Source organism: Camelina sativa, chromosome 4 (assembly GCF_030686135.1).
Source record: "Camelina sativa cultivar CO46 ecotype springtype chromosome 4, ASM3068613v1".
NCBI classification, from domain to species: Eukaryota; Viridiplantae; Streptophyta; class Magnoliopsida; order Brassicales; family Brassicaceae; genus Camelina; species Camelina sativa.
The window spans coordinates 20,080,473-20,104,116 of NC_141883.1; the positions used below are offsets into that span (position 1 = coordinate 20,080,473).

A 23,644-nucleotide genomic window follows, 5' to 3' on the forward strand; every position below is an offset into this window, starting at 1 on the left:
AAAAAGGTTGAATTATGGATTTATAAATCATAAAGAGTACACTGTACACTAACTTGTAGTCAAAATGGAACTAGTTTTTAAAAGTTTACAAAGGGGAAAAAACATGCAAACATCACACACGAACTGAGACGGCACGCATGTTACATGCTGCAATTCATATTTCATCACACACAACAACAAAAATGGCACTAAAAGTGCGTTTCTCACAATAGGTCATGCTATCTCAAACTCATTTTTTATCACTAATAATCAAGATTTGATTAGTTAATGAGATATTAATAATTTTGACAACCTACTCTAAACATAGATTAGACTATAGTAGTAGCTAGTATACAACTTTCTTATATAACCGAACCATCGTTAATCGAAACCATAGAAATCAATTCTCTTTTGCCACTGAAAACGTGTACGGGTAATAAAAGACATAATTATGTTGAAGTGTACGCAAATGTCTAAACATTAAAACGAAATGTCTATGCAATGTCTAAAACAGAGTATTCAAACCTAACTATGATAATGTTTAGAGTTTACGCAATGTTCGCTTATAAATTTATAACCTAAAAGAGAGTTTACGTAATGTTACAAGTTCGCTTATAAATTTATAACCTAAAGAGAGTTTACGCAATGTTACAAGTCCTAAAGACGAATAGTTAAGCACATGTATGTATAATAGATGTGAGTTTACACAATATCCTCTTGAGCTACAAGTCTCACTCAAGTAGGTATAGTCAAAAGCACATAGCAGCATACTCGTCTAAAATAAATAAGATTAGTCACATTTGTATTTGCAATCATATCTGTACCTATTTTCTCTTACCTAACCACTCGTCTCGAACGGCATCACCGAACACTGTTTTTATAAAACTCAGCCACCACTACTAATAAGTTAGGTGTAACGATCTATTCCTTAAATAAAAACATTTACAAAAATTTACATGTACACTAAAATATTTTTCAGATTAGAAAAAAAGGACCTCTAGAAAGATTCTTTTTTTTTCTTAGTCCGTCTCTGACGACGACTATTAGAAAAAACAAATTGTTGAAAATTATTGTTGCGTAATTGACCATTTTATTTGTATTATCTACCAAATCGTACAATAATATCATATGTTTAATGCTACCCGATTGCAAAATTAAATTATAAAAATCTATAAAAAATTAAAAACACAAAACACGTTACTCTCATAAGTTCTTTTTCTTTGTTTAGCTCTCTCTCTCTCTCTCTCTCTCTCTCTCTCTCTCTTCGCTTCTCTTCTCTTCTCTCTTCGATTTAGCTTTCAATCATGGTTCTGCAAATATGGGAGACGTTGAAAGAAACCATCACAGCTTACACGGGACTATCTCCAGCTGCGTTTTTCACCGTACTAGCTCTCGCTTTCGCCGTTTACCAAGTCGTCTCCGGTTTTTTCGTCTCTGACGAAGTTCACCGACCTCGTTCTTTGGAGGTACATCCCGAATCTGACCCTCTTCCGCCGCCTGTTCAGCTCGGAGAAATCACCGAGGAGGATCTTAAGCTGTATGACGGCTCCGATTCCAAAAAGCCCCTTCTTATGGCCATCAAGGGTCAGATCTATGATGTTTCCCAGAGCAGGTACTTACTTTACAAAACAATGGTTTGAATCTTAATCATCACAAAGTTAGACAGATAGCAGAAGAAAACGATTCAATCCAATTAGTTTCGAAGATTTAGGGGGTTTAGGTTAAGTTAGTTAATTTCAGTGATTGTTGGATTTGGGGGTTTTTGTTAATCGTTTGATTATGCTCTTAATCTCGTTTAATTATATAGATATGTAGTAGAGCTGATGAACTATGTAACTATGACTGGGTCACAAACTCCTCGTATGTTCTTTTTTGTACACAGAATGTTCTATGGACCAGGTGGGCCGTATGCTCTGTTTGCAGGGAAAGATGCGAGCCGAGCTCTGGCTAAGATGTCGTTTGAGGAGCAAGACTTGACTGGTGATATCTCAGGTCTCGGTGCATTTGAGCTAGATGCGTTACAAGACTGGGAGTACAAGTTCATGAGCAAGTATGTCAAGGTCGGAACCATTCAAAAGAAGGATGAGGAAGGCAACAAAACTTCAGAAACTTCCGAAGCAAAGGCTACCTCTGCGGAAGGTCTTTCTACAGACGTTGGAGAAGAAGCTTCCGAAACAAAGGCTGTCTCTGCGGAAGGTCTTTCTACAAACAATGAACGAGAAGCTTCCCCAGTTACCCATGATGAAACTTCTAGAGGTATAGACGAGAAAATCGCGGAAACCACTGAGAAGAAGGATGATCATGATGTTGCAAAGGAGTAAAGTCGTCAATGTAATCAGAGGGCACACTTTCTCTTGAGGAATTAGTGGGATTTTTCAGGGGTTTTAAGTATGAGTCGTATATAGCTCAAGGTGGAAGAATAAAAAACGGTGGCTTTGTTTGTACTTTTTGGATCTTTTATATAATGATTACATCTAATTCTCTGGTTACGGAAGCTTTAAAATTACATTATTTCTACAATGCACCGACTCGTGAGAAGTGGTCAAATCGGTTCTGAGTTATAAATGCTTTGCTCTAAGGAATTGGTTTGTATTTGCTTTGGAGCATACTTGCCTTGTAGTATTAAGAAAACATATTGAATTAGTAGAGTATGTATGAAAATGATAACATCCAACTCATAAAAGGTTTGGCCGTTTGGGTTCTGAATTGCTAACATGTTAGAGTTTTGTGATCTACTTTGAATCCAGTCGCAGAGGGAAGATAATATATATATATATATATATATGTATATATAGTTTCGGTGTAACCAATTGCAAATTTTTAGTGCAAATTATGAAGAGTTCACGAAACTATTTTGTATTTTCTTTGTTTGTATTTTTTGGATATAGGTTTTATCTCTTATTCCAAAAAAAATAGTTTTATATGTTTTCTATACACTTTTTATGATCAATTAGGGATGAGTATACCACCACCTTATTCATGTTTTGGATTCTTGGAAACTGCAATTTTGTAATATTTTGCCAATCAAAGTATTCATCAAGTTTTCACGTTTTAGTACTAATAAAAAGCGTGATCTATTAAAATTAGTTTTTTTAGTATTTATAATTTTTTACATTTTTTTTGTCCAGTTTAGTTTGTTCTGCTATATTAGCATGTTACTAAATATATAACTAATGAAAACGTGATTATTCTACTAAAACTGGTTTTTCAGTATTTATAATTAATTTACAAAAAAATGTCCAGTTCAGTTGGTTCCGCTTACAATTATTATGTCAGGCCAAGTTGTTAAATTGAAAAGTTCAAAATCTATTAATTGTGAATATTGAAGTTTGATAAGTTAATATTAATTCATGAAAATGTGAGAAGTACTTTTTACCGAGAAGTATTTTTTACATTAAATATTTTTTAATTTATGTGAATACTCTAAAATCAAAATTTTATGAAGTTTGTATGATCAAGTGATCATTGAAAATTCACCTGACAGCAAAATGACAGGGTTTCTTGACAAAGTTTAGTTTATCTAACAATCTTATAAACTTGTTCGAAATAAATCTGATATAATTTTAAAAAGAAAACAATTACAGTCCCATATGGTCTCAAGCACCCAACCAATATTTTTTCCTCAATTTAGCCAAAAATATACATTGTAAATTGTTAAAGTGGAATTGAAATCCATAAATGATAGCATACTGCACCAAGTACGTCCAACAACAAAGAACATGCCAATAACATGCTCTTGTAAACCCATCTTAACATTTTTTAATTATTTCTTCTAGATTTCATCCGACTTAATAATTTTTTATTAATAATAAATGAAGATTTCTGATATTCGTTTTATCAACAAAAAAAACTGAAAATTCTAAACGATAGCAAAAAAAAAAAAAAATTCAACCAAAAAGTTGTCCTGGTGATTCGATTAAAAAAAATGGTTATTGTGTTATGGAGTTCTGAGTAGATAGTCACATGACATTAAATATGTTTACAAAATACAAAATGGTAAATAGCATTATAGAATTATCAAACTATTAACCTAAGTGGCAGGTTTTACCGAATTAAACCAACAAAAATAACTATTTTACCTTTTACAATTTATTGTTTTTTTTTTCACTAAGAAATAATGGCAATATCTGTTATCTATATTAAGGTGTTATATTTTATAACGTGTCTTCTTAATTAACAGATTGCGGATTTTGCGCAAAAAAAAAAAACAGATTGCGGATATGAAGGTTTGGGCATTATTGTTGAAATGAAGTTGTCAAACCGAAGTGAACCGTACAATTCAGTAAAGACGGTTTGAATTTTGGTCTCTGAAGAAATTTTGGATTTAAATCGACAACTGGTTAGTTTCGGTTTGGAACCTTCAAACCGATCGGTTGAAATTATTATTGATCCACATTTTCAAATTCAAATATCAGATTACATTCTTCCCTCTTTCCGCCCCTCTCGCTCTCTCTCTCTCTCGAAGGTGAAGAAGCTATGGGCGTGAAGTATCTGTGGGATGTTTTGGAGCCTTGTAAGAAGACTTTCCCACTCGATCATCTTCAGTGAGTTTATCGCTTCATCTCAATTTCTCTTTAACTTTCTGGGTTTTTTTTTTTTTTAAAAAGACCAAGTCTTGACGAGATCTAATCGCTGTAGAAACAAAAGGGTATGCGTAGATCTCTCTTGTTGGATGGTGGAGTTGCATAAAGTTAACAAATCTTATTGCGCCACCAAAGAAAAAGTTTATCTTCGAGGACTCTTTCACCGACTCCGAGCCCTAATTGCCCTAAACTGCTCCATCATTTTAGTCTCAGGTAATTCTACCCTCCTGTTGTAAAATTGAAATCAGATTAGCCAATCTGGGATTTTGTTTGTAGCTCAATTTTTTTTCCTTTGGCTGGTGGGTTTGTATCGTTTTCATTGAGAATAGTTGTAGCAGAAGGCATGAGTGATCAAATCTGTTCTGAGTTATTCATAATTTGTTTCTAAAGATTTGATTTTTTTTTAATGGTATTTGATCATATACTTGATTTGTTGCAATGTGGATTGTAATTGTAGATGGTGCAATTCCTGGAATAAAAGTGCCAACTTATAGGCGTCGGTTGAAAGCAAGATTCGAGGTACAATGATGTCAAATTTTATCATTGCATATGATGGCTAAGTTTCTCAGATTATGTTTCGATTTAATGCTTTATTGGTTCAGCCAGGTCGCTGATGATGGCGTTGAACCTGGGAAAGAGACTTCACTCAAAAGAAATATGGGGTCCGAGTTCTCCTGCATCATAAAAGAGGCTAAAGTTATTGCATCAACACTGGGAATACTGTGTTTAGACGGGTAACTTTCCAAGACTGTTCGCCTAGATTGACAATGTGACCTATGGTTTGAGTATTTTGCTCTACTTGTGAGAGGGTTTGCAACTGTAAACATGGACACTTAAGCATCTATGCTCTAGTTTCTTGTTTGACCATATTGTTTTCCCTTCAAATGCAGGATTGAGGAAGCTGAGGCACAATGCGCTCTTCTAAATTCAGAATCCTTATGTGTAAGACACATTTTTCAGCTTTAATCAGTTTCTTGTTCTTCATGCTGTTAACACAATATTCAATAACAACTTATGGTTTTCTTGAAAATCCATAGGACGCCTGTTTTAGCTCTGATTCAGATATCTTCCTTTTTGGTGCAAAGACTGTATACAGGGAAATATGTCTTGGTGAGTGGAGAGAGACACTTTAGCCCTGTTGGTTTCTTTTACTATCTGATAATGGTTGATTGTATTTTATGGCCTAATTAATCTGCCAATGAACTAGGTGACGGAGGTTATGTTGTTTGCTATGATATGGATGACATCAAGAAAAAGCTTGGGCTTGGTCAGAACTCATTGGTAACTTAACGAGACTCTTTAAGTGATTAGCTTTATATACTTAACCCTGATCTTTCGAAGCTGCACCATGTTATTATAAAATGATTTGATTGGTAGAAGCATGACGCCTCTGATATTCCAGCCTATAATGTTTTCTCGATAAACTTAGGCGAGATAGATAGGACTAAGCGTATGAATGGTTCCACTGAAATGTTGTAGCTTTAAGGGCTCAATTCCTTTAGTTGCATCAGTAGACAAGAACTCTCTGTTGACTATTATTCCATACGTTAAAGAACTTTGAGATCTTAGATATGTTCCATCAAATGGTAAGGTTATTCTTACAATGTTTTCTTGGGTGATGTTCCAGATAGCTCTAGCGCTTTTGCTTGGCAGTGACTACTCTCAGGGAGTTCGTGGTCTTCGTCAGGTGTGTTCATGACTCAAGCTTTTGTAAACCTCCATCTATCGGGGTTGTATATTATGCTACTTCCTGTGTGTTTATCAATAGTTGGAATCAAAAGACTTATAAACAAGTTCTTCTATGTACAGGAGAGAGCTTGTGAGCTTGTTAAGTCGATTGGAGAAAATGTTATTCTTCAAAAAGTTGCATCGGAAGGACTTGCCTTTGCGGAAAAACCTAAAAAGTCTAAGAAGCAAGTTAAGCCTTCTGTGTGCAGTAAAAAAGGGACCTTACCTTTGGTGGTTATGAATGGTATTGAAAGCAACAACTTCTTTGTGTTTTGTGATAACATGCTTGGCTTATTCACTTAGTTGATTTTGGTGGTTACCCAAACAGAATGTCTTTTATCATTAAAAATCTCTTTCCGTAATTTCAATTTGTTGTAGGAAAAAATAGTGAACCAGAAGGACTGGAACAGATCAAGCAGGTGATCGATGCGTTCATGAACCCCAAGTGCCACCAAGCAGACTCTAATACAGTTTCCAGGTTAATATTTCTTTCCATTTCTTTGTTGTCAGTCCTGTGATGATAATTCTGCTCCATATTGTATCTATTCTTAGAGCTGGCAAGTACATATACCCATCTTTTGTAGCAACAAGCTTATAACAGGAATATCTGTTAAAAGCCTTGAGATTAGTGCACTTGGAAAAATAGTTGAATTTCTATACAGATTTCGGATGAAGGAAGTGATATAATTTTTATACTGTTCTTTCAGGGCCCTAGCTGAATTCTCTTTCCAACGCACCAAGCTTCAGGAGATATGCCACCAGTTCTTTGAGTGGCCCCCAGAGAAAAAAGGTATTACTTTGGATTTTTACATATTTCTTATTCCTTGTAGGTTGCATTTGCAGACATTGTACAAAACCAATTGTGAAACTAGCGTTTCTTCTTTTTCACTATGTTTCATTTTAGATGAATACATACTTCCTAAAGATGCTGAAAGAAATCTGAGAAGGTTCGCTATTTTGCAATCAAAAACAACTGAGGTTGAAGTTAATCTTCCTCTCCATAAGGTACCTCTCTCCCCCTCTCAGGCGGGTTTTACGTTAGATTTACTCCAAAACATGAATTCATAAAATCTATATACTGCTCATAGAAGGTTATGATATTGGTAAATATGAAACTTTTGTTTTTGTTTTGAGTTTGGAGATACCAGCAGCTTAAAAGTTAACTGGTTTTCCCTTGCATAAATCAGTTGGAAGTTAACTGGATTTTGTTTAACTCTTGTGAGAAAAAATTCTCTTGCAGCCAGAGAAGTGTCCGGTGTCTGAAATCATAAAGACTCGCAAAGTACAGGGACGAGAATGTTTTGAAGTCTCATGGAATGATCTAGAAGGGTTAGAGACGTCCATTGTTCCTGCAGATCTTGTAGAAAGGTAACGATAATGATCATAGCATGACCTTCACTCATTTACTCAAGACTGGGAATAAAGTTTACGAGAGATCTAAACATCGATCTAGCTCAAGTGATTGACATTGACAAAACATCGATCTAGCTCAAGTGATTGACATTGACTAAACCTGTGTTGTATGGTCTTTAATGCAAAGACATAACGCACTATGAATCAGTAACTGAAATAGTGTCTGAAGTAGTTTGGCTTGGCAATAGAAACTTCATAAAAGAGTAATAGTTTGGTTTCCAGAACGCTGCAAATACTGAATATGGAACGTCAAAACAAAACTTAGTACTAGATCTACTTATGCAGGCAAATAGCTTCGGTTTATGTGACACATAACACCAAATTTGGTTCAGTTTTATGTTCGTGTTCGCTGAAATACTGTTCTCGTTCTGGTTATGCATATTTATCCGACTTGTTTCTTTTCAGGGCTTGTCCTGAGAAGATCATAGAGTTCAAGGAGAAACTGGCAGCAAAGAAGAAGAAACCAAAGCCGAAACAAAAGCAGAAGGAAAGTAGTTCACCGACCAAATCTTCTTCTCTTGCCGAACTCAGGCATTGTATAAGAATAATGTTATGAGACTTCTTTAATCTTTTTATTCTTTGTATTAAGCTCTGCTCTTTCATTTCATCTCCTCCTTTTCTCCGATTCCACCACTGTTCGAATCCCCACCGACTAGTCAGTCTTAGATTAGATCCACGCTCTAGGTTTCTCGTAGCAGGTCTTTCTTCTTCACTCGCTAACCAGCCGTGATGTTTCCTAAAAATACGGTTTTATCGGATATAAGCGCGTGTGGGATCTTCGGCATAATCACCTTCTCGTGCCTCAGTTTCTGGGGTGAGATTGGCAAACGCGGCGGCATCTTCGACCAGGTCCATCCTTATCTCCATTTCACATACATACATACGCCGTCGTACGTCGATTCCTTTGGTTTAGCATCTGCGGTTGACTTTTGTGTTTTTTTTTTTTTTTTCTTTTTCGGTTTCAGAAACTCATACGGAAGTTTGTGCATATAAATATTGGGCTGGTGTTTCTACTTTGCTGGCCTCTGTTCAGGTAATAACGGAATGAAAAGTGTCGATTTTGATAGGACCAATTTCAGCTTTCACCAGTTAAAATCCAAATACTCTTTGATTATTTCAGTTCAGGAATCCAAGGAGCGCTTTTTGCATCTATTGTAACTGGACTCAATATAATAAGGATGCTATTGCTAGGCCTTGGAGTGTACCACGACGAAGGAACCATCAAGTCTATGAGCAGACATGGAGATCGCAGGTACCTCAATCAGAGACATCACATACATGCCTTAGTATTTGAATCTTTAACTATCTCTTAGCTATCTTAGTTTCTATGATCAAGACTCAGTTCTTATTGCTTTGTATCACTTCACAAAGTGTCTATAGCTGCTCTCTGCACCAGGGAACTACTTAAAGGACCTCTTTATTATGCACTGTCCATCACATTGGCCTGTATCGTCTTTTGGAAAACATCCCCAATCTCGATTGCTGTAATATGTAACCTTTGCGCAGGAGATGGTACGTACATACAGTTAGCTTTGGTTATTTGATACAATAATCGATTGAATGATGAATCTTTATACACGCTGTGTTAAAAGGTATGGCTGACATAGTGGGGAGGCGGCTTGGAACAGTGAGGCTTCCTTACAACAGAAACAAATCATTTGCTGGTAGCATTGGAATGGTCACCGCCGGGTTCTTAGCTTCTGTTGGGTATATGTACTACTTTGCTTCATTTGGTTACATCGAGGTTAGCGTGGGAATGATTCTACGGTTTGCCGTCATCTCTATAGCATCAGCTCTTGTGGAATCACTCCCCATAAGCACCCAAATTGACGACAATCTCACCATCTCCTTAACCTCTGCATTGGTCGGTATTCTACTCTTCTAATAGTACCCTCCTCTCTTTGTTCTTCTGTATCATCAAATAAAAATAAAGGGTCGAAGCTTGATTGCCCTGTGGTGTGGAGGTAAAATTGCTGCATTCAGAATCCCCATCTTCTTCTTGTATATGTACGTATTAGTGAATAATCTCATATTGTTGTTGTCTATGGATCGTAATTTTCAGCTGCTAGGTACAATGTTGTAATGTTCTATCCATTAGTGAGAAATATGACTAATACATATGGAGCTTTCTAGCTCTCTCTAGAAGAAAGTTTCCATGGAGCTTTGACGACCAAAAAAAGAGCACATCATTTTTTTCTGCAATGTGATTAAAAAATGATAGGAAGGTTTCAACTGGATGCATACATACATCACCAGTGAACAATTCTTTTTATATGCATGCATGATGACAAATCAAAATGTACCACTAAAATGAGAGACTCTTTCCAAGGAAGACACTTGTCAAAATATATATATATATATATATATATATATCTTTTGTTAAAGGTCAATAATTGATTTTTGGAGAGGTGTATATTACTAATTAGTTGTTGTTGATCACAATTGTGAATAATCAGAATCAGAGACTCTTCTATTAAAACATGTACAAAAAGAAAGCGTTGTTGATCACAATTATGAATAATCAGAAAAGAAAAAGAAAACATCTCTACAAATGACTATGTTATATAATCGAAAATTCAAATATTAAAAAAAAAAAAACTTGTTTGGTAGACAACAAACAAAAATGAAATAGAAATGAGAAAACTCGTGATTGGTTCACGAATTTTTAATAAATTGTTGACTAAAAATTACTTTGCGCAACGTGGGATTACATAAGCCTGGTAGGCGAGCTTATTTATAAGTTTAAGCAAACTATAGTATATGTTTTGTCACTTTCATAATCCTTTTTTTATAATATAAGATATTTTAGAAAAACTTTTTTTGTTTTATAATATAAGATGTTTTTAAGTTTTTATACTATTTTTAGATTAGTTTAATATTTTCTATTATGCAGTCTTGTTTATGATTGGTTAAATATTTTTAAATAGTAATTTCTTAATCTACATGTTTCACTAAAACATCTTATATTTTGAAACGAATGGAGTATATAACAGCTTGTTTCGGCATATGAGGAACAAGTTGTGAACCCTGCAGTTCGTTGGTGATGGGAGATACGCATACGATCTCCTTCTTTGGCTTGCTTCTCAACAAATCCCATCAATTTTTCTGGTCTCTTTTTAAAGACTAATCTGCTTTCCCATTCAAACTAATGTTGCAAATGATGCAAAAACGCTATTTTCTTTGAATCTAATTTAATATTATTTTCAAAAAAAATAGAACCACTTCTCTTTCAATTAAACTTTCTTTGATCGAGAAGAACAAAACCAAAATTATAAACCTTTTACAATCACAATTTGATATTTTTGTCAATTTCTATCCGCAAATGGAGGCAAAGAGTTGACTCCAAACAAATACTTGTTTTATGTCTTCAATAATGATTTTTTTTTTCTTGTTAATGCATATAACAAATTATATTCGACGATAGATCCTTGAATCCTTCAATGATAATTTATATTTCACAATAGACATACGTAAACCATAGCTATAAGTCTATAACTATATGTTAATAAAGCTTTAGTACTTAATTTTATTTTTAAAATTACACGAAGTGATAGCTCTAACGGACCAAAAATCTACAAATGATTTGCAAGATAGTTAATAACACTTCTTCTATTTTTACACAATTCAAAAAAAAAAAAAAACTCGATAAAAAGTGGTTGACGAAAACAGAATAATGTTAGGAATGAGTTATATTAAAAGATCACAAAATTGACTAGTTCTAGTTTTAATTTAACTGTTATAATTATTTTCTTAAGCTCAGCAGAATAATATATTAATTAAGCCACTTCAATTGAATTGAAGGATTACACAAGTTTGCTATTTTTTTTTTCTGTTTCATGACAACATAATGCTTTGATAGAATTTTGTTCTGTCAAAATTGTCGGTGGATTTTACAAAAAGGATGCTTGTTAGTTTTACTCTGTGACAAACTGTTATTAAAATGTGTATTTTTACGTAATAAAATTTGACCTATCTTCTTTATCTTATTTGCTTCTTCTAACCTAATAATACATCGATGCCACACAATATAGTTAATTAATAAGATCATAGTGAAGTGACCGTAGAACATAGTTATAGGTTATCCTCCATTAAAGTATTTCAAAAGCTTTTTTTTAATATATATATATATATATATATATATATATATATATATATTATTTTTATTATTGAATTAAATTTATTGTTGAACCCCAATAAAATTAAAATACCGGTAGATTCTTCTCTCATCACGTGTCTCAGATTGTTTTCGCAGAAACATTTTATCTGATGATTAAATCTTCTATCTCCTTTTATTTTTATTTTTTATTATTATTATTTTTGTGATACTCATCAGAAAACTCTACCGATGGTTGTGCTCTTAGTGCAGTGGCAGAATGTAAATTCAATTGTAGAAGGCATCATCACATCAGGAATCGAGTTTCGCTTTTAGGAATTTGGCTAATAGACCAACCAGTTGTGGCTGAATGATTTGAAAAAAAAAATTAATAAAATCATCCTTTATGTTTCTTCTTTAATATATACGTCAGTGTGTCATTTTCTATATCTTTTATTTATGTCATTCACTAATTCTGTGCGTTTAGATCCGAAATTCGCTATACCTATAACAAAACGATGCTAAGCATATAAGTCGTGCGTGTCACAGAAACGATATTGGAATCTTGTTGAACTAAAACAAATATGTCAATAGTAAATGTCAGATGATTTAATCCGAATCTAACGTCATCACAGTGTCGGCTACCAATGTGTTTTTCTCAGTGAAGGCATCACTTAATCATAATCAATATAATCGAGATGAGAGAGTCCTTGTAAAACATATTCCATGTTTTTTTAGATTTTCTATAAAGTAGTAATAGTGTAATACTACTAAATATATTACTTAGTATATAATAAGGTGATAAGTAAATGTATTATATATGCTTATTCTGTTACATACAGTTGCTTATTAAGTGAATGTTATTATACCAATGAATTTTTTTTTTGTCATGAGTATTACATTTTTCAATTTTTAAATTCGAATAGTGACTCAAAGACGACATTAATATAAATAATTAAGTTATTCGTAGTTGTCAAACCAATAATGTTATTACTTTAATAATGTCTTAAATAATCTAAACAAGTATCTCTTATTATAATATAAACTGAATTTAATATAAGAGGACAAAAACAAAAGCCAATTCACCAATAAAATATCTGATTATAATTTAATTTACAAGAGTTCATCTTGAGGAAGGCAAGTAGGGTTTAGTTATAAACTGCAAAAGTCTTCTTCAACTCTATCCTTAGAAAGTTAAATTAAATTAGAATAATTCTATTCATAGCCAATAACAATATCACATCACACTTATTTCAATTAAATTTTACAAAGATTACTGTGAAAATGTCCACTCTTGCATATTCAAAAATTGGTAGACCAATCGTTCCATTTTCATAGAAAATTTAATAATAATTGCAAGCAAATAAATAACCTCCCCTATATTATTGTAGCATTTTAATTGAGTTAACCCCTAACATAATTTGAAAAGGCAAGCAAAGCAAAGATTAACTTACAAAAGTCTGAATATTAATCCTGAAACAAAATATATAATTTTTTAATGTGCAGAAAATTTATTAATTTAAATGCACTGTCGTATAGAAAATTATGACACTTAAAATTCAAAGATTATGGCTCCACCTAAAATCATCAATTAATAAAAGACTTGATTGATACAGTGTTCCAAAATGCGATATATCATCTACAAAAATATGTGTTTCGTGTTGAACCAGTCCTCTTTCATATGAATAGTTCGACACTAGTATGAATTAGATATTACTAATCTTACTTTTATTATAACAAAATATATAATAATAAAAATTTGACCTTCAAAAACTGTCTATATATTTCCCCTTTTCGGGTTACGTATCTCTGTCAAAGATTGTCATCACCAATCTACATTGTATATACTTACTTTCAGTATCATATACGTATATATATATATATATATATTCAAAGTAACTTAGGAAAAAAAATGGTGTATAAATCAGAAAAACCAAACCGGAAATTAAAATCAAAGGAGAAGCAAAGGAAAGGATTATGGTCACCGGAAGAAGATGAGAAGCTTAGGAGTTATGTTCTCAAGTATGGCCATGGTTGCTGGAGTACCATTCCTATTCATACTGGTAACTCTTGATAATAAATACCTTTAGATTTAACAAAAATATATATATATATATATATTATGTAAAGAAAGGAAATATGTCAATTTGGATTTTGGAATATGATTAGGAGTTATATACATAATATAAATATTTTAATGGTGGTTTACATAATATAGGATTGCAGAGGAATGGGAAGAGTTGTAGATTAAGGTGGGTTAATTATCTAAGACCAGGACTTAAGAAGTCTACATTCACTAAAGAAGAGGAAATTACACTTCTCTCACTTCACTCCATGTTGGGTAACAAGTAAGCCTTTTAAATTTTTATATGACCATTTTTTTCATCAACATATATAGATTACATACATCATCAAGAAAGATATTATTATTTTGTTTAGAGTTCACCGTTAAGAATTTAAGTAATTATGAGTTTAAGACTTATGTTTATGGTTTAGGTTTTTAGACTTTATAATTAGGAGATAAATTATTTAAACTAGAATTGGACCCGTGCTAGAGCACAGGTTAATATTTATTTTATTTATATTTAATTTTTATTTAAAGTGTTATATATATGATTGTATTATTTGTTTTAAAATTTTTTTTTTTGCTCAAACAAACACTATGCCATGAAATCATACGTTGAATATAACTTATGAAAATAACATCTATTTTGTAAGATCTATTCTAGTAGATCTAGATTTTGACCCAAGGTACACTATAGTTTAAGTTATTTGATAAAAATATTAATTTCTGTTTGTTAATTTTATTTGATTTGTTTAGATTTTAAAATTATATACTGTATTTTTATTGTTAATTATATGAATTAACCTACACTATACCGCATATTAATTATTTTGTTATAGTATTACGTCAATTACTCTAATATTCATATTGTTAACAAAATAATGAGATGATATTTTATCCATGTAGCACCGAATTAATGACATTTTAAGTTTCTAATAATATCTACTCAAACATGTCTAGCCATATAACCCGTCGTGTGATATTTTAATTTGTTGTACACCGTAGAAAAAACTTCATAAAAATCTAAATATATTTTCAAAATTTAAAATGTTTTAATAAAGTTTCTTTTTTTTAGAAATTGAACTACTTATAATATTTGAACTTCTTATAAAGTTTAAATATTATTAATATCTTAAACAGTTATAAAAATTAAATGTTTTAATAATTGAAATATTAATAATCTTTAAAGTTGTTAAAAAGTTCACAAAATAATGAGATGATATTTTATCCGTGTAGCACCGAATTAATGACATTTTAATTTTCTATTAATATCAACTCAAATATGTCCTGCCATATAACCCGTCATGTGATAATTTAATTTGTATATATTATTAAAATTTAAAATGTTTGAATAAATTTTATTATTTTAGAAATTGAAATACTTATAATATTTGAACTTCTTATAAAGTTTAAATATTATTCATATCTTAAACATTTTATAAAAAGATAAATGTTTAAATAATTGAAATATTAATAATATTTAAAAAAAAATTAAAAAATATACATTTGAATTTTTAAAGTTATTAAAAGTTGAAATTCTTTAAAATAAAGAACCATAATAAAATGCATAATTTTTTTAATTTCAATGCCTGATAAATCAAAGTTTCTGCTTATTTGTATTCAGAATCATTTTGGTCTCTTTTCTATTAATATGACTTTGAATATTTGCCTAGTTTTCTTAGGTGAGGTAGGGCATTTTGTATATTTGTTTTATTCATTGGTTGAGCAATATATGTCTCTGTTTTAAAAAATTTTAATTACATCATATACAGAAAAATCATAAATTTTATTAACTAAATATATTAGATAAAAACTTAAAATAATTTAAATATAAAATAAAATAAATGTGAAAGAAGAATCACATATTTTTGTTTTAATTAGGTTGGGAGATTTCTCTATCTTTTCAATATTACCTATAATTGATTTATATGTTACTATAATTAACTAAATCCATACTATTCTTACTTACCAAAAATCATACTAGTATATTATGATACACCTATGTCACAAGTTTATAACTAAAAAATCATAAATATATTTATTATATAGTCTACAATAAATGTCGTGTACTTCCATTTTATCATATAGGGGATGTAGACCAAAACGATGACTTACTATTCTCTTAATACCGATGATGAATAATGATTTTAGTGTATTTTCATGATTATCCCTTTTAATTCCCTTCGTTTTTTTTTTACAAGATGGTCTCAGATATCGAAATTTTTACCAGGAAGGACTGACAACGAGATCAAAAACTACTGGCATTCTAATCTAAAGAAGGGTGTAACTTTGACGCAACTTGAAACCTCAAGAACCCATCAAACACCTTCAATCACAAACTCATTAACTGAAAGATCTTCTTCATCTATCAATCTCGGAGAAACATTTAATGCTCAAACCCCAAGCTTTTCGCCAAGTCTAGTGTTTTCCGAATGGTTAGATCACAGTTTGTTTATGGATCAGTCACCTCAAAACCTTGATGTACCGCAAGAGAGAGGATTCATTGTACCATGTGGACCTCTTCATCATTTAGAAAACAACTCTTCCCCTGATTTGGTACCAACTTCAGATTTTTTGTTGGAGGATGAGATATCTGAGGTCGAGTTCTGTACTTCATTTTCAGACAATTTTTTGTTCGAAGGTCTCATCAACGAGCTACGACAAATGTAATTGTTTGGAGATCCAAGTAAATGGGGTTAAAGTTAATTTAAGTAGAAGAGGATAAGAAGAGTAAATAAATAAATACTTTAATTCGTAAGTCCTTAACTATTTAACTATTCCTTCACGTTTCTTATTTGATAATTATTTTGACCTATTACATTAAGATATTGACTAAAAACATCAATTCTGACGAACACGAGTATTTGATTGGACTAGTCGGATTATCAAACATTGTAAGAAAGGTAGCAAAACTCAGGTCTTAAACAGAGATATCAGATTGGGATGAAATAGTTTGAGCAAAGCAAACAAAATTTAATGTCGGGAAAATTCAATATGAAAATCATCATAAAACATAAATTCAGCTCTATCCAGAAACATAATAAACTAACATCAACAGCAACCTTACATTCCAGTGAAAGCCTTCTTTCCAAAAGAAGAAGAACCAGCTGGGATCACCTTCAACACATTGAACCTCACTGTCTTCGACAATGGCCTGGAATTACCAATCACAGAAAACAAAGATCAAAACAACTACCAAAAAAAAAAAGGATCAACAGAGACAATGTTGTTGGATTGAATCGGATCATAACCTGCATTGGCCAATGATGACATGGTCTCCTTCCTTGACACGGAAGCAAGGTGAGACATGAGCAGGGATGTTTGAATGCCTCTTCTCATACCTGAGAAGAAAAGGATAAGTCAATCTTTTAACATCGACAATAAATATCATAGCAATTCAATAAACATATAGAAGAAGTATGAATGTTATTTACCTCTGATACTTCTTGACAAAATGGAGGTAGTTCCTGCGCACGATAATGGTCCTCTGCATTTTAGCACTGTGGCAAGTACCAGCTAAGATACGGCCTCTAATGGAAACAGTTCCAGTGAAGGGACATTTCTTGTCAACGTACGCTCCTGTTCCATAGAATAAACAAAACACAATCACGCCTGAGAATCTATCTCAAAGATACAAGGATACCGATGCATATTTATTAAAAAACCCTTTCTTCTATTTCATCATACTATGTTTCTCTATATAAGAACACATTCGAATCAGTTCCCATCCTACTAATACAATATCCACTAAATAACATTGGAATCAGGGAAACAGTAATGCAGATACAAGATAAGACTATATAGGGTCAAGACTCACTAAATCAAAGCTTAATACTCTACCAGACAAATAGAAAATGAACGATTTTGAGAGCTATGAATTCAGGGAAACACTAATGTAGATCCAAAATCAAGACTCACTATATCAAAGCTTAAGATTCTAGCAAATGAATTTTTTTTGAAGGCTATGAATCTATCAGGTATATGAAAAAAAACTAGCTCGCAGGGTTCCTAATCTAAAATAAGGAGTTAAGCACTAAACAAAAACCATACCATCAATGGCTTCACGAGGAGTCTTGAAGCCCAAACCAATGTTCTTCCAGAAACGGTTTCCACCTTTCCCAGGTCGCTTCCCCTTTCCAGATTTCTTCGAGCTTTCGATAAAAACAATGAACAATATAAACAACTTGGTAACGCCATTCAAATCACAGTGAACAGAGAGGGAGAGAGAGAAATCGAATCGAGAAATTATACCTAAGGAAGACCTTGGGTTGCTTAAGAAAAGCTTTCTCAGTCTGTTCGGCCATGGTTGAAGCTTAGCTCCCTCGTGAAAAGCTTGAGGCAGTGATGTAGGAGGAGACGAGATAAAGCGGCAGCGACGACTGAAATGAAAACCCTAATTTACAACACACCTTCTTATATATAAGATATTTCTAAGTGATCTATACGATTGGGCCCTTTAACTGGGCCTTCGTATCTAAAAAAAAAGCCTATGGAATTAAAACCCTAAACCAGTCCTAGAGTTCCAGTTGAGTTTGAGTATTTTTTTTTTTTTACATCCTTCTGTTTTTTTTTTTTTTTTTTTGGTTTTGGAATAAATTAAATAGCATCTACGTCTAAAAAAACGAAATACAAAATTTTGGTTAATTTTTTTACAAAAATCAGTTCGAACTTTTGTTTAATTATTTTTACTAATATTAAAATTGTACAACACTTTTTTACATCTAGAAATTTCAAAAGAGGCCCTTTTTTATGAAAAAAAAGCTGTACAAGGTACAAATGAATAACAAATTAAAACACAGTAAAACATGGTTACATAATGACTTTGTATCTTGCTATGTAACCAAATTAAACCCACACCAACCAACTCCTAAGCCACAAATAATCATTTAGTAACCTTCAAAATCCATTGATCACATATAAATCAGAACAATCCAAATAGCTTGGTTGGAGCGGTTCCTGTGGCGCGGTACTTTGCGGCCATTTCTTCGGCTTTGAGAACATCTTCTCCGCGTTTAGCTTCGGCCATAGCTCTCTTCTCTTCAGCTTCCTTGTGGATTCGAGCTATTTTGTTTTTCATTTTCTCTGCGTACTCTGCTTTCTTCTTTAGTAGTTGCTCCTATTACCATTGCCGATTTAAGGGGCTAAATTATAAGAATCTAAAAAGACGGAAAGAATAATAATGAGTTTATACTTTTTAATTACCTCGATCTTTTTTAGCTCAGCTTCTACAGAAGCTTTCTTGCTGTTTTCCCAAGCTCCAACGTACGAAAGCTTCTTTTGAGCTCTGTTCCATTTAGGTTAATAAATTAGATTATATACAAAATATATAGGGAACAAACAAATAAAACAGATCATGATGGTATTAATTAAAACAAATAAAGATTAAGAAAAGTAGAACTCACTTGTTCTCCACTTTGGATTTCTCGGCCTCTTCCCAAGCTTTGATGAGAGAGATCCTCTTATCTTGCTCGAGCCTTACCAAAACAGCATCTTCGTACACACCAAATTATCAGCAAGGAAAAAACAAGAGAAAAGTTAACTATTATAATGCGGTATATACATAAAATTAAACTAGCCGAATCATCTCAATTATTCCCTTTAAAAATATATTTTTCTGATTATGTATCAATCATTATCTAAGTAATTTGTTGTCTTGATTACCTCGGTGAACTGAACCTTCTTTCTTCTCTTCCGCAGGCTCTTCTGCAGCGACGACAACAACAACAACAAAAAAACAATTGAACTATGACAAAAGTAACAATGTTTTGTCAAAAAATTCATTGTTAACACGGCCAAGAAAAAATAAAATTATAAACAGAAATTAAACAAGAAGTAGAACAACAAGTGTTATAAAATATACCAAAATTGTGAACAATAAAAAAAAAGAAATAAAACGAATAATATGAAATAGTTGTATATGAAAATTTAAATGATTTGTTACTTGCAGCGACGACGAGAACAATAGCTTTGGAATCGTCTGACTTCTCCTCCGTGGACGGCGGTGTTGAGTCCGACGCGTTGGTTTTGGGCTCTGTGACCTTCTTCTGCTCCTCTTGAGTCATGTTGTCTTGTGGTAGGTAGCTACGATGTTACGACCGATCAAATATCTGAGAATAATTCTGATTAGTTTCATTGTTATCAGAAGTTCGATTATTTAATAGAGATTTTTGTAAGCATAACTGTAGATACGAAAACTGAGCTGGACTAAGCAATGTCCTGTCTCTCGTTGGCATATGATGACTTTCTAATTTTTTTTCTTAAACGCAAATATTCGTGACAGCAAAAGAAACAAATGCTACTCTTTCCAGTTTATCGTTGTGTGCACGATCATTATTGTTTACACAAAATCCTAAAACGCACCCATTCACCCAACTAATAATGATATTTCAAAAATTTAACCATGTTTTTATTTTTGTGTGTATAATATAATAATTAATTATATAATTATTGATGATGATGATGAAATGTTAGAAATTATTTTCCAGTTTCTCATGTATATTTCTTTTTGGCATAAAAATTACTTTACAACAAACTAAAAAATCTGACACGTTGTGATCACGTTGGCAGAATAAAGGAAAAATGACAACTAAGAATAATATAAACCAATAAGCGAACACAAAAAGCTCACCGGTCATGCACGTACAACCACTCTCCCGATTGGGAAGAGAACAGGTGAATCCAATCAATCACATAAGTCCGGTTACCCTAGGGCCCACCACTTTTCATTCTGCAAGTAGTTTCTGATCAAGTCGTGGTAGATATAGGCACATAGCGATGGTAATATTAATAACATGTTTTAGATGAGGAGGTAATTAAAAAGATCAGCATATTTGATCAAGGTAAGGAGTTTAGGCACTGCATATATGAATAAAATAAGATAGGGTCAAAAAGGGAAATGAATTAAGAAGTTTTTACGCGTTTAAAAAAAAAAAAAAAAAAAAAAGAAGAAGAAGAAGACATGCATAGCGATGCAATCCACCGTTTTCTTATATTTTTGTGTTGTTGGGTTGTTTTTCTTTGTAATCCACATTCCACTCATGCGGTTTTCAAACATTCTTCATACATCATATATAGTAATCTTTTAAATAAAAAGTGAAAGTGAAATCTTTTTTATCTATAAATTTTTGGTTATAATTGATAATGGTGGAACTGATTTTTATTTTTATGTAATTTAGGATTAAGATTCCTAAAATTGAACTCTTTTCATCTATAATTAAAAGCAATGGTTTATAATTATCAAAAGGTTCAAATGTAGCCAAATTAAAATAAAGAGAGTGTTAATGTAGGCTCCACTATAAATAAAAGGATATGGAGCCGTTCGTTTTTTCTAATAGCTCTCGCTTATTTTGGTAAAACCATTACACATCTATAAATTAAGCAACTTATTCCTAATCTTTGTTCAACTTACGACATTGACTATCATCTTTGATAAACACCTTTGATTACGTATTCAAACTCTGAATTTTAAAGGTAAGTAATCAGATATTTTTCTCTGTTTTTCAGTAATAAATATAAATCTTATATGTTATATTTTCGATATTAAATAATGGACGATGATTCACTTATTTTTCAGCGATAATTCGGATAAATTTTTGCATATTAGTAGTTTTGGTGATATTAGATTTTTCGGTGATAGAATCACAATCACTCAATAGCAGTGGGACATACTCAGCTCGGGATCCCACACTCAGTAGGGATTTTGTTGAAAACGTGGTTTTGGAGTGCCGGAGGCATAGCACGATTTTGACGGATTTCGGAGGTATTGGAGATGGAAAAACCTCAAACACGAAAGCGTTTAGAGAAGCTATAAAAAAAACCTTAGTTCGAAAGCGGCTGATGGTGGAAGCCAACTCATTGTCCCGAAAGGGAAATGGCTCACCGGAAGTTTCAACCTCATCAGCCATTTTACTTTGCACATCAAAGAAGGTGCAACCATCCTTGCTTCTCACGTAATGTCTATGTTTGTTGCTAGGTTTAGAATTAGCCTCTCTATATATAGTAACTACTCATCTATATCCCAATTATAATCAGAGGTTTAATTGCGATATTCACAAAATAAATAGATATGTAGATACAAAGATTAATTAAGTAAAACCTCTATATAAATTAATAACATTCTGGATCATGATATATTATTAGTTTATTGCTATACAAATTAAACTGAAAAACTAATTTAGGATTGAAGAAATATACTAATTTATTGAAGTACGTATCAGTATATATATATATATATTGTATTCTCTTTGGGATAAATAACATTTGGTTTGAAACAAACAGGACGAATCTGAATATCCCATGCTTCAAGGGTTGCCGTCATACGGAGATACAAGGTTTGCTAGTTTAATCTACGGAAGAAACCTAACTGATATTGTTATCACTGGTAAGTGGTAATTAATTAAGCACTCACGAGAAAAATATTAACATACATCATACAATTTAATAGGCATTCGACCTAATCAAATGAATATTGGTTTATACAACCAAACGTTATTCGTTAGGTGACAAAGGGATAATCAATGGACAAGGGAAGTCATGGTGGGCAAAGTATCGAAATGGTGGTTTCAAGTCGATACAAAGACCCATGTTGATCGAGATTGAGTCCTCCAAAAACGTTCAGATCTCGAATATCAATTTGTTTGATGCTCCGACGTGGAGTATCCACCCTGTGTATTGCAGAAATGTCATCATTAAAGATGTTAAAATATCTAATCCTATCGATTCTCCTAACACTGATGGAATCAATCCAGGTATATTGTCTACACAAAACTGATATAACAACATTTTCTATATTATTTCTGTTATAGTTAACATTAGAATAAATGAAATGACCAATCTTTAATTTTATAATAAGAATGTATTAAAGTCTTGAATGTTTATATAAGTTTGCAAAATATTAAAACGTCTGTTTTTTTTGTTACGTAATATTATGAACTAAACTGTCTACAATCAAAATGTATAATTTACCACTGGTTTCACAGATTCTTGTGTCAACACACTAGTAGAAGACTGCTTCGTAATCTCTGGCAACGATGGTGTCGGCCTCAAGAGTGGAATCGCAGTTGTTACGGCAATCCAAATGCTTATGATCCGACGGCTCTCATGCATTGCCCCCAACGGTGCAGGCGTAGCCCTAGGAAGCGAAGTGTCCGGAGGAATTTCAGGTGTAAGAATCGAAGACGTAAATCTATACAACACACAATCCGCTGTCAAGTTTGAAACCGCTGTGGACGGCGGCGGTAACGTTCAAAATGTTTGGGCTCGGAGGTTCATGATCAAGACATCGAAATACGTTTTCCTAATGATTGGATCACACAAATCAGTACCAAGAGGTGGATACACTATTTCCAAGTCCAAGCCGATCGTTACCAATATCAACTTCCGAGATATTAGGGCTGAGAATGTTACCACCTCGGCGAAGCTCCAAGCGATGAAAAGCAATCCTTTTACGAGTTTATGCATGTCGAATGTTAGTATATCGCTTTATCCGAATGCGAGTAAGCAGCAGTTCCATTGTGTGGATATCGTCGGAAAATCGAAAAGCGTTACGCCGCAGCCGTGCAGTTTGTTACCGGATACGGGACTTCAGTTTGGGTGTACTTTTCCGACGGAAAAGATTTGTATTGAGAATGTTGTATTAAAAAGATGCCGTGCTCATATTTCCTAGATTAGGATATGCAACGTGCGCGGGTTTATGATTTATATAATCCATAATGTAAATATGAAAGAACTAAAATGTAACATTTGTATATAAGAATTCAAGAAACCCAAGCGTTCATCTTTTTC

At 32.7% G+C, this 23,644-nt stretch overlaps 6 protein-coding genes and 1 pseudogene across 11 annotated transcripts; 5 read left to right on the top strand and 2 right to left on the bottom strand.

Annotated features, from left to right (window-relative positions):
- Positions 1–937: 937 nt before the first annotated feature.
- LOC104780711 (membrane steroid-binding protein 2) lies at positions 938–2,468 on the top strand. The gene is made up of 2 exons (XM_010505231.3): positions 938–1,591; positions 1,862–2,468. The coding sequence occupies exons 1-2, from the start codon at positions 1,284–1,286 to the stop codon at positions 2,298–2,300; spliced, it is 747 nt and encodes a 248-aa protein (XP_010503533.2). The 5' UTR covers positions 938–1,283; the 3' UTR covers positions 2,301–2,468.
- Positions 2,469–4,391: 1,923 nt separating this feature from the next.
- Positions 4,392–8,309, top strand: LOC104780713 (single-strand DNA endonuclease 1). Of its 2 annotated transcripts, XM_010505233.3 has the most exons (14): positions 4,392–4,523; positions 4,618–4,775; positions 5,020–5,081; positions 5,169–5,296; positions 5,453–5,504; positions 5,600–5,672; positions 5,770–5,843; positions 6,190–6,249; positions 6,372–6,534; positions 6,669–6,768; positions 6,998–7,080; positions 7,195–7,295; positions 7,531–7,658; positions 8,109–8,309. In XM_010505233.3, the coding sequence occupies exons 1-14, from the start codon at positions 4,456–4,458 to the stop codon at positions 8,257–8,259; spliced, it is 1,401 nt and encodes a 466-aa protein (XP_010503535.2). In that variant the 5' UTR covers positions 4,392–4,455; the 3' UTR covers positions 8,260–8,309. The 2 variants fall into 2 exon arrangements, with proteins under 2 accessions (XP_010503535.2, XP_010503536.2); XM_010505234.3 differs by lacking the exon at positions 4,392–4,523 and having other exon boundaries at positions 4,699–4,775; positions 5,165–5,296.
- On the top strand, positions 8,109–10,182 carry LOC104780712 (farnesol kinase, chloroplastic-like). Of its 3 annotated transcripts, XR_015596905.1 has the most exons (6): positions 8,109–8,552; positions 8,669–8,736; positions 8,824–8,955; positions 9,100–9,215; positions 9,296–9,667; positions 9,766–10,182. XR_015596905.1 is itself a non-coding variant. In XM_087510401.1 (5 exons), the coding sequence occupies exons 3-5, from the start codon at positions 8,943–8,945 to the stop codon at positions 9,586–9,588; spliced, it is 438 nt and encodes a 145-aa protein (XP_087366527.1). In that variant the 5' UTR covers positions 8,109–8,552; positions 8,669–8,736; positions 8,824–8,942; the 3' UTR covers positions 9,589–9,690. The 3 variants fall into 3 exon arrangements, 2 of the variants coding, with proteins under 2 accessions (XP_087366527.1, XP_010503534.1); XM_087510401.1 differs by lacking the exon at positions 9,766–10,182 and having other exon boundaries at positions 9,084–9,215; positions 9,296–9,690; XM_010505232.2 differs by lacking the exon at positions 9,766–10,182 and having other exon boundaries at positions 9,296–9,690.
- Positions 10,183–13,577: 3,395 nt separating this feature from the next.
- LOC104780715 (transcription factor MYB86-like) lies at positions 13,578–16,619 on the top strand. Its single transcript, XM_010505236.3, has 3 exons — positions 13,578–13,859; positions 14,015–14,144; positions 16,063–16,619. The coding sequence occupies exons 1-3, from the start codon at positions 13,709–13,711 to the stop codon at positions 16,529–16,531; spliced, it is 750 nt and encodes a 249-aa protein (XP_010503538.1). The 5' UTR covers positions 13,578–13,708; the 3' UTR covers positions 16,532–16,619.
- Positions 16,620–16,777: 158 nt separating this feature from the next.
- Positions 16,778–18,269, bottom strand: LOC104780714 (small ribosomal subunit protein uS17z). Its single transcript, XM_010505235.3, has 5 exons — positions 18,113–18,269; positions 17,912–18,012; positions 17,296–17,440; positions 17,113–17,202; positions 16,778–17,015 (listed from the first exon to the last, which is right to left on the bottom strand). The coding sequence occupies exons 1-5, from the start codon at positions 18,163–18,165 to the stop codon at positions 16,925–16,927; spliced, it is 480 nt and encodes a 159-aa protein (XP_010503537.2). The 5' UTR covers positions 18,166–18,269; the 3' UTR covers positions 16,778–16,924.
- A 252-nt stretch (positions 18,270–18,521) lies between these two features.
- LOC104780717 (remorin 1.4) lies at positions 18,522–20,200 on the bottom strand. Of its 2 annotated transcripts, XM_087510402.1 has the most exons (6): positions 20,042–20,200; positions 19,803–19,968; positions 19,523–19,564; positions 19,264–19,351; positions 19,064–19,145; positions 18,522–18,977 (listed from the first exon to the last, which is right to left on the bottom strand). In XM_087510402.1, exons 2-6 carry the CDS (start codon positions 19,921–19,923, stop codon positions 18,783–18,785), a joined length of 528 nt encoding a protein of 175 aa, XP_087366528.1. In that variant the 5' UTR covers positions 19,924–19,968; positions 20,042–20,200; the 3' UTR covers positions 18,522–18,782. The 2 variants fall into 2 exon arrangements, with proteins under 2 accessions (XP_087366528.1, XP_010503539.1); XM_010505237.3 differs by lacking the exon at positions 20,042–20,200 and having other exon boundaries at positions 19,803–20,002.
- Positions 20,073–23,640, top strand: LOC104780718 (putative polygalacturonase; annotated as a pseudogene). Its single transcript, XR_015596312.1, has 5 exons — positions 20,073–20,079; positions 21,435–21,810; positions 22,139–22,241; positions 22,360–22,608; positions 22,840–23,640. The product of XR_015596312.1 is annotated as a putative polygalacturonase (transcript).
- The last annotated feature ends 4 nt before the right edge of the window (positions 23,641–23,644 follow it).

Bases quoted from the DNA above. Each gene is read 5' to 3' on its own strand.
- LOC104780711 (XM_010505231.3), top strand. From the start codon at position 1,284: ATGGTTCTGCAAATATGGGAGACGTTGAAAGAAACCATCACAGCTTAC. The intron at 1,592-1,861 runs GTACTTACTTTA...TTTTGTACACAG, and splicing joins TATGATGTTTCCCAGAGCAG to AATGTTCTATGGACCAGGTG.
- LOC104780713 (XM_010505233.3), top strand. From the start codon at position 4,456: ATGGGCGTGAAGTATCTGTGGGATGTTTTGGAGCCTTGTAAGAAGACT. The intron at 4,524-4,617 runs GTGAGTTTATCG...TAATCGCTGTAG, and splicing joins TTCCCACTCGATCATCTTCA to AAACAAAAGGGTATGCGTAG. The intron at 4,776-5,019 runs GTAATTCTACCC...TTGTAATTGTAG, and splicing joins CTCCATCATTTTAGTCTCAG to ATGGTGCAATTCCTGGAATA.
- LOC104780712 (XM_010505232.2), top strand. From the start codon at position 8,433: ATGTTTCCTAAAAATACGGTTTTATCGGATATAAGCGCGTGTGGGATC. The intron at 8,553-8,668 runs GTCCATCCTTAT...TTTCGGTTTCAG, and splicing joins GCGGCGGCATCTTCGACCAG to AAACTCATACGGAAGTTTGT. The intron at 8,737-8,823 runs GTAATAACGGAA...TGATTATTTCAG, and splicing joins CTTTGCTGGCCTCTGTTCAG to TTCAGGAATCCAAGGAGCGC.
- LOC104780715 (XM_010505236.3), top strand. From the start codon at position 13,709: ATGGTGTATAAATCAGAAAAACCAAACCGGAAATTAAAATCAAAGGAG. The intron at 13,860-14,014 runs GTAACTCTTGAT...TACATAATATAG, and splicing joins TACCATTCCTATTCATACTG to GATTGCAGAGGAATGGGAAG. The intron at 14,145-16,062 runs GTAAGCCTTTTA...TTTTTTTACAAG, and splicing joins CACTCCATGTTGGGTAACAA to ATGGTCTCAGATATCGAAAT.
- LOC104780714 (XM_010505235.3), bottom strand. From the start codon at position 18,165: ATGGCCGAACAGACTGAGAAAGCTTTTCTTAAGCAACCCAAGGTCTTC. The intron at 18,013-18,112 runs GTATAATTTCTC...TTTTATCGAAAG, and splicing joins CAACCCAAGGTCTTCCTTAG to CTCGAAGAAATCTGGAAAGG. The intron at 17,203-17,295 runs GTAAATAACATT...TTTTCTTCTCAG, and splicing joins TTTGTCAAGAAGTATCAGAG to GTATGAGAAGAGGCATTCAA.
- LOC104780717 (XM_087510402.1), bottom strand. From the start codon at position 19,923: ATGACTCAAGAGGAGCAGAAGAAGGTCACAGAGCCCAAAACCAACGCG. The intron at 19,352-19,522 runs GTAATCAAGACA...GTGTGTACGAAG, and splicing joins AGAAGGTTCAGTTCACCGAG to ATGCTGTTTTGGTAAGGCTC. The intron at 18,978-19,063 runs GTAATTAAAAAG...CAATGGTAATAG, and splicing joins CTGAGCTAAAAAAGATCGAG to GAGCAACTACTAAAGAAGAA.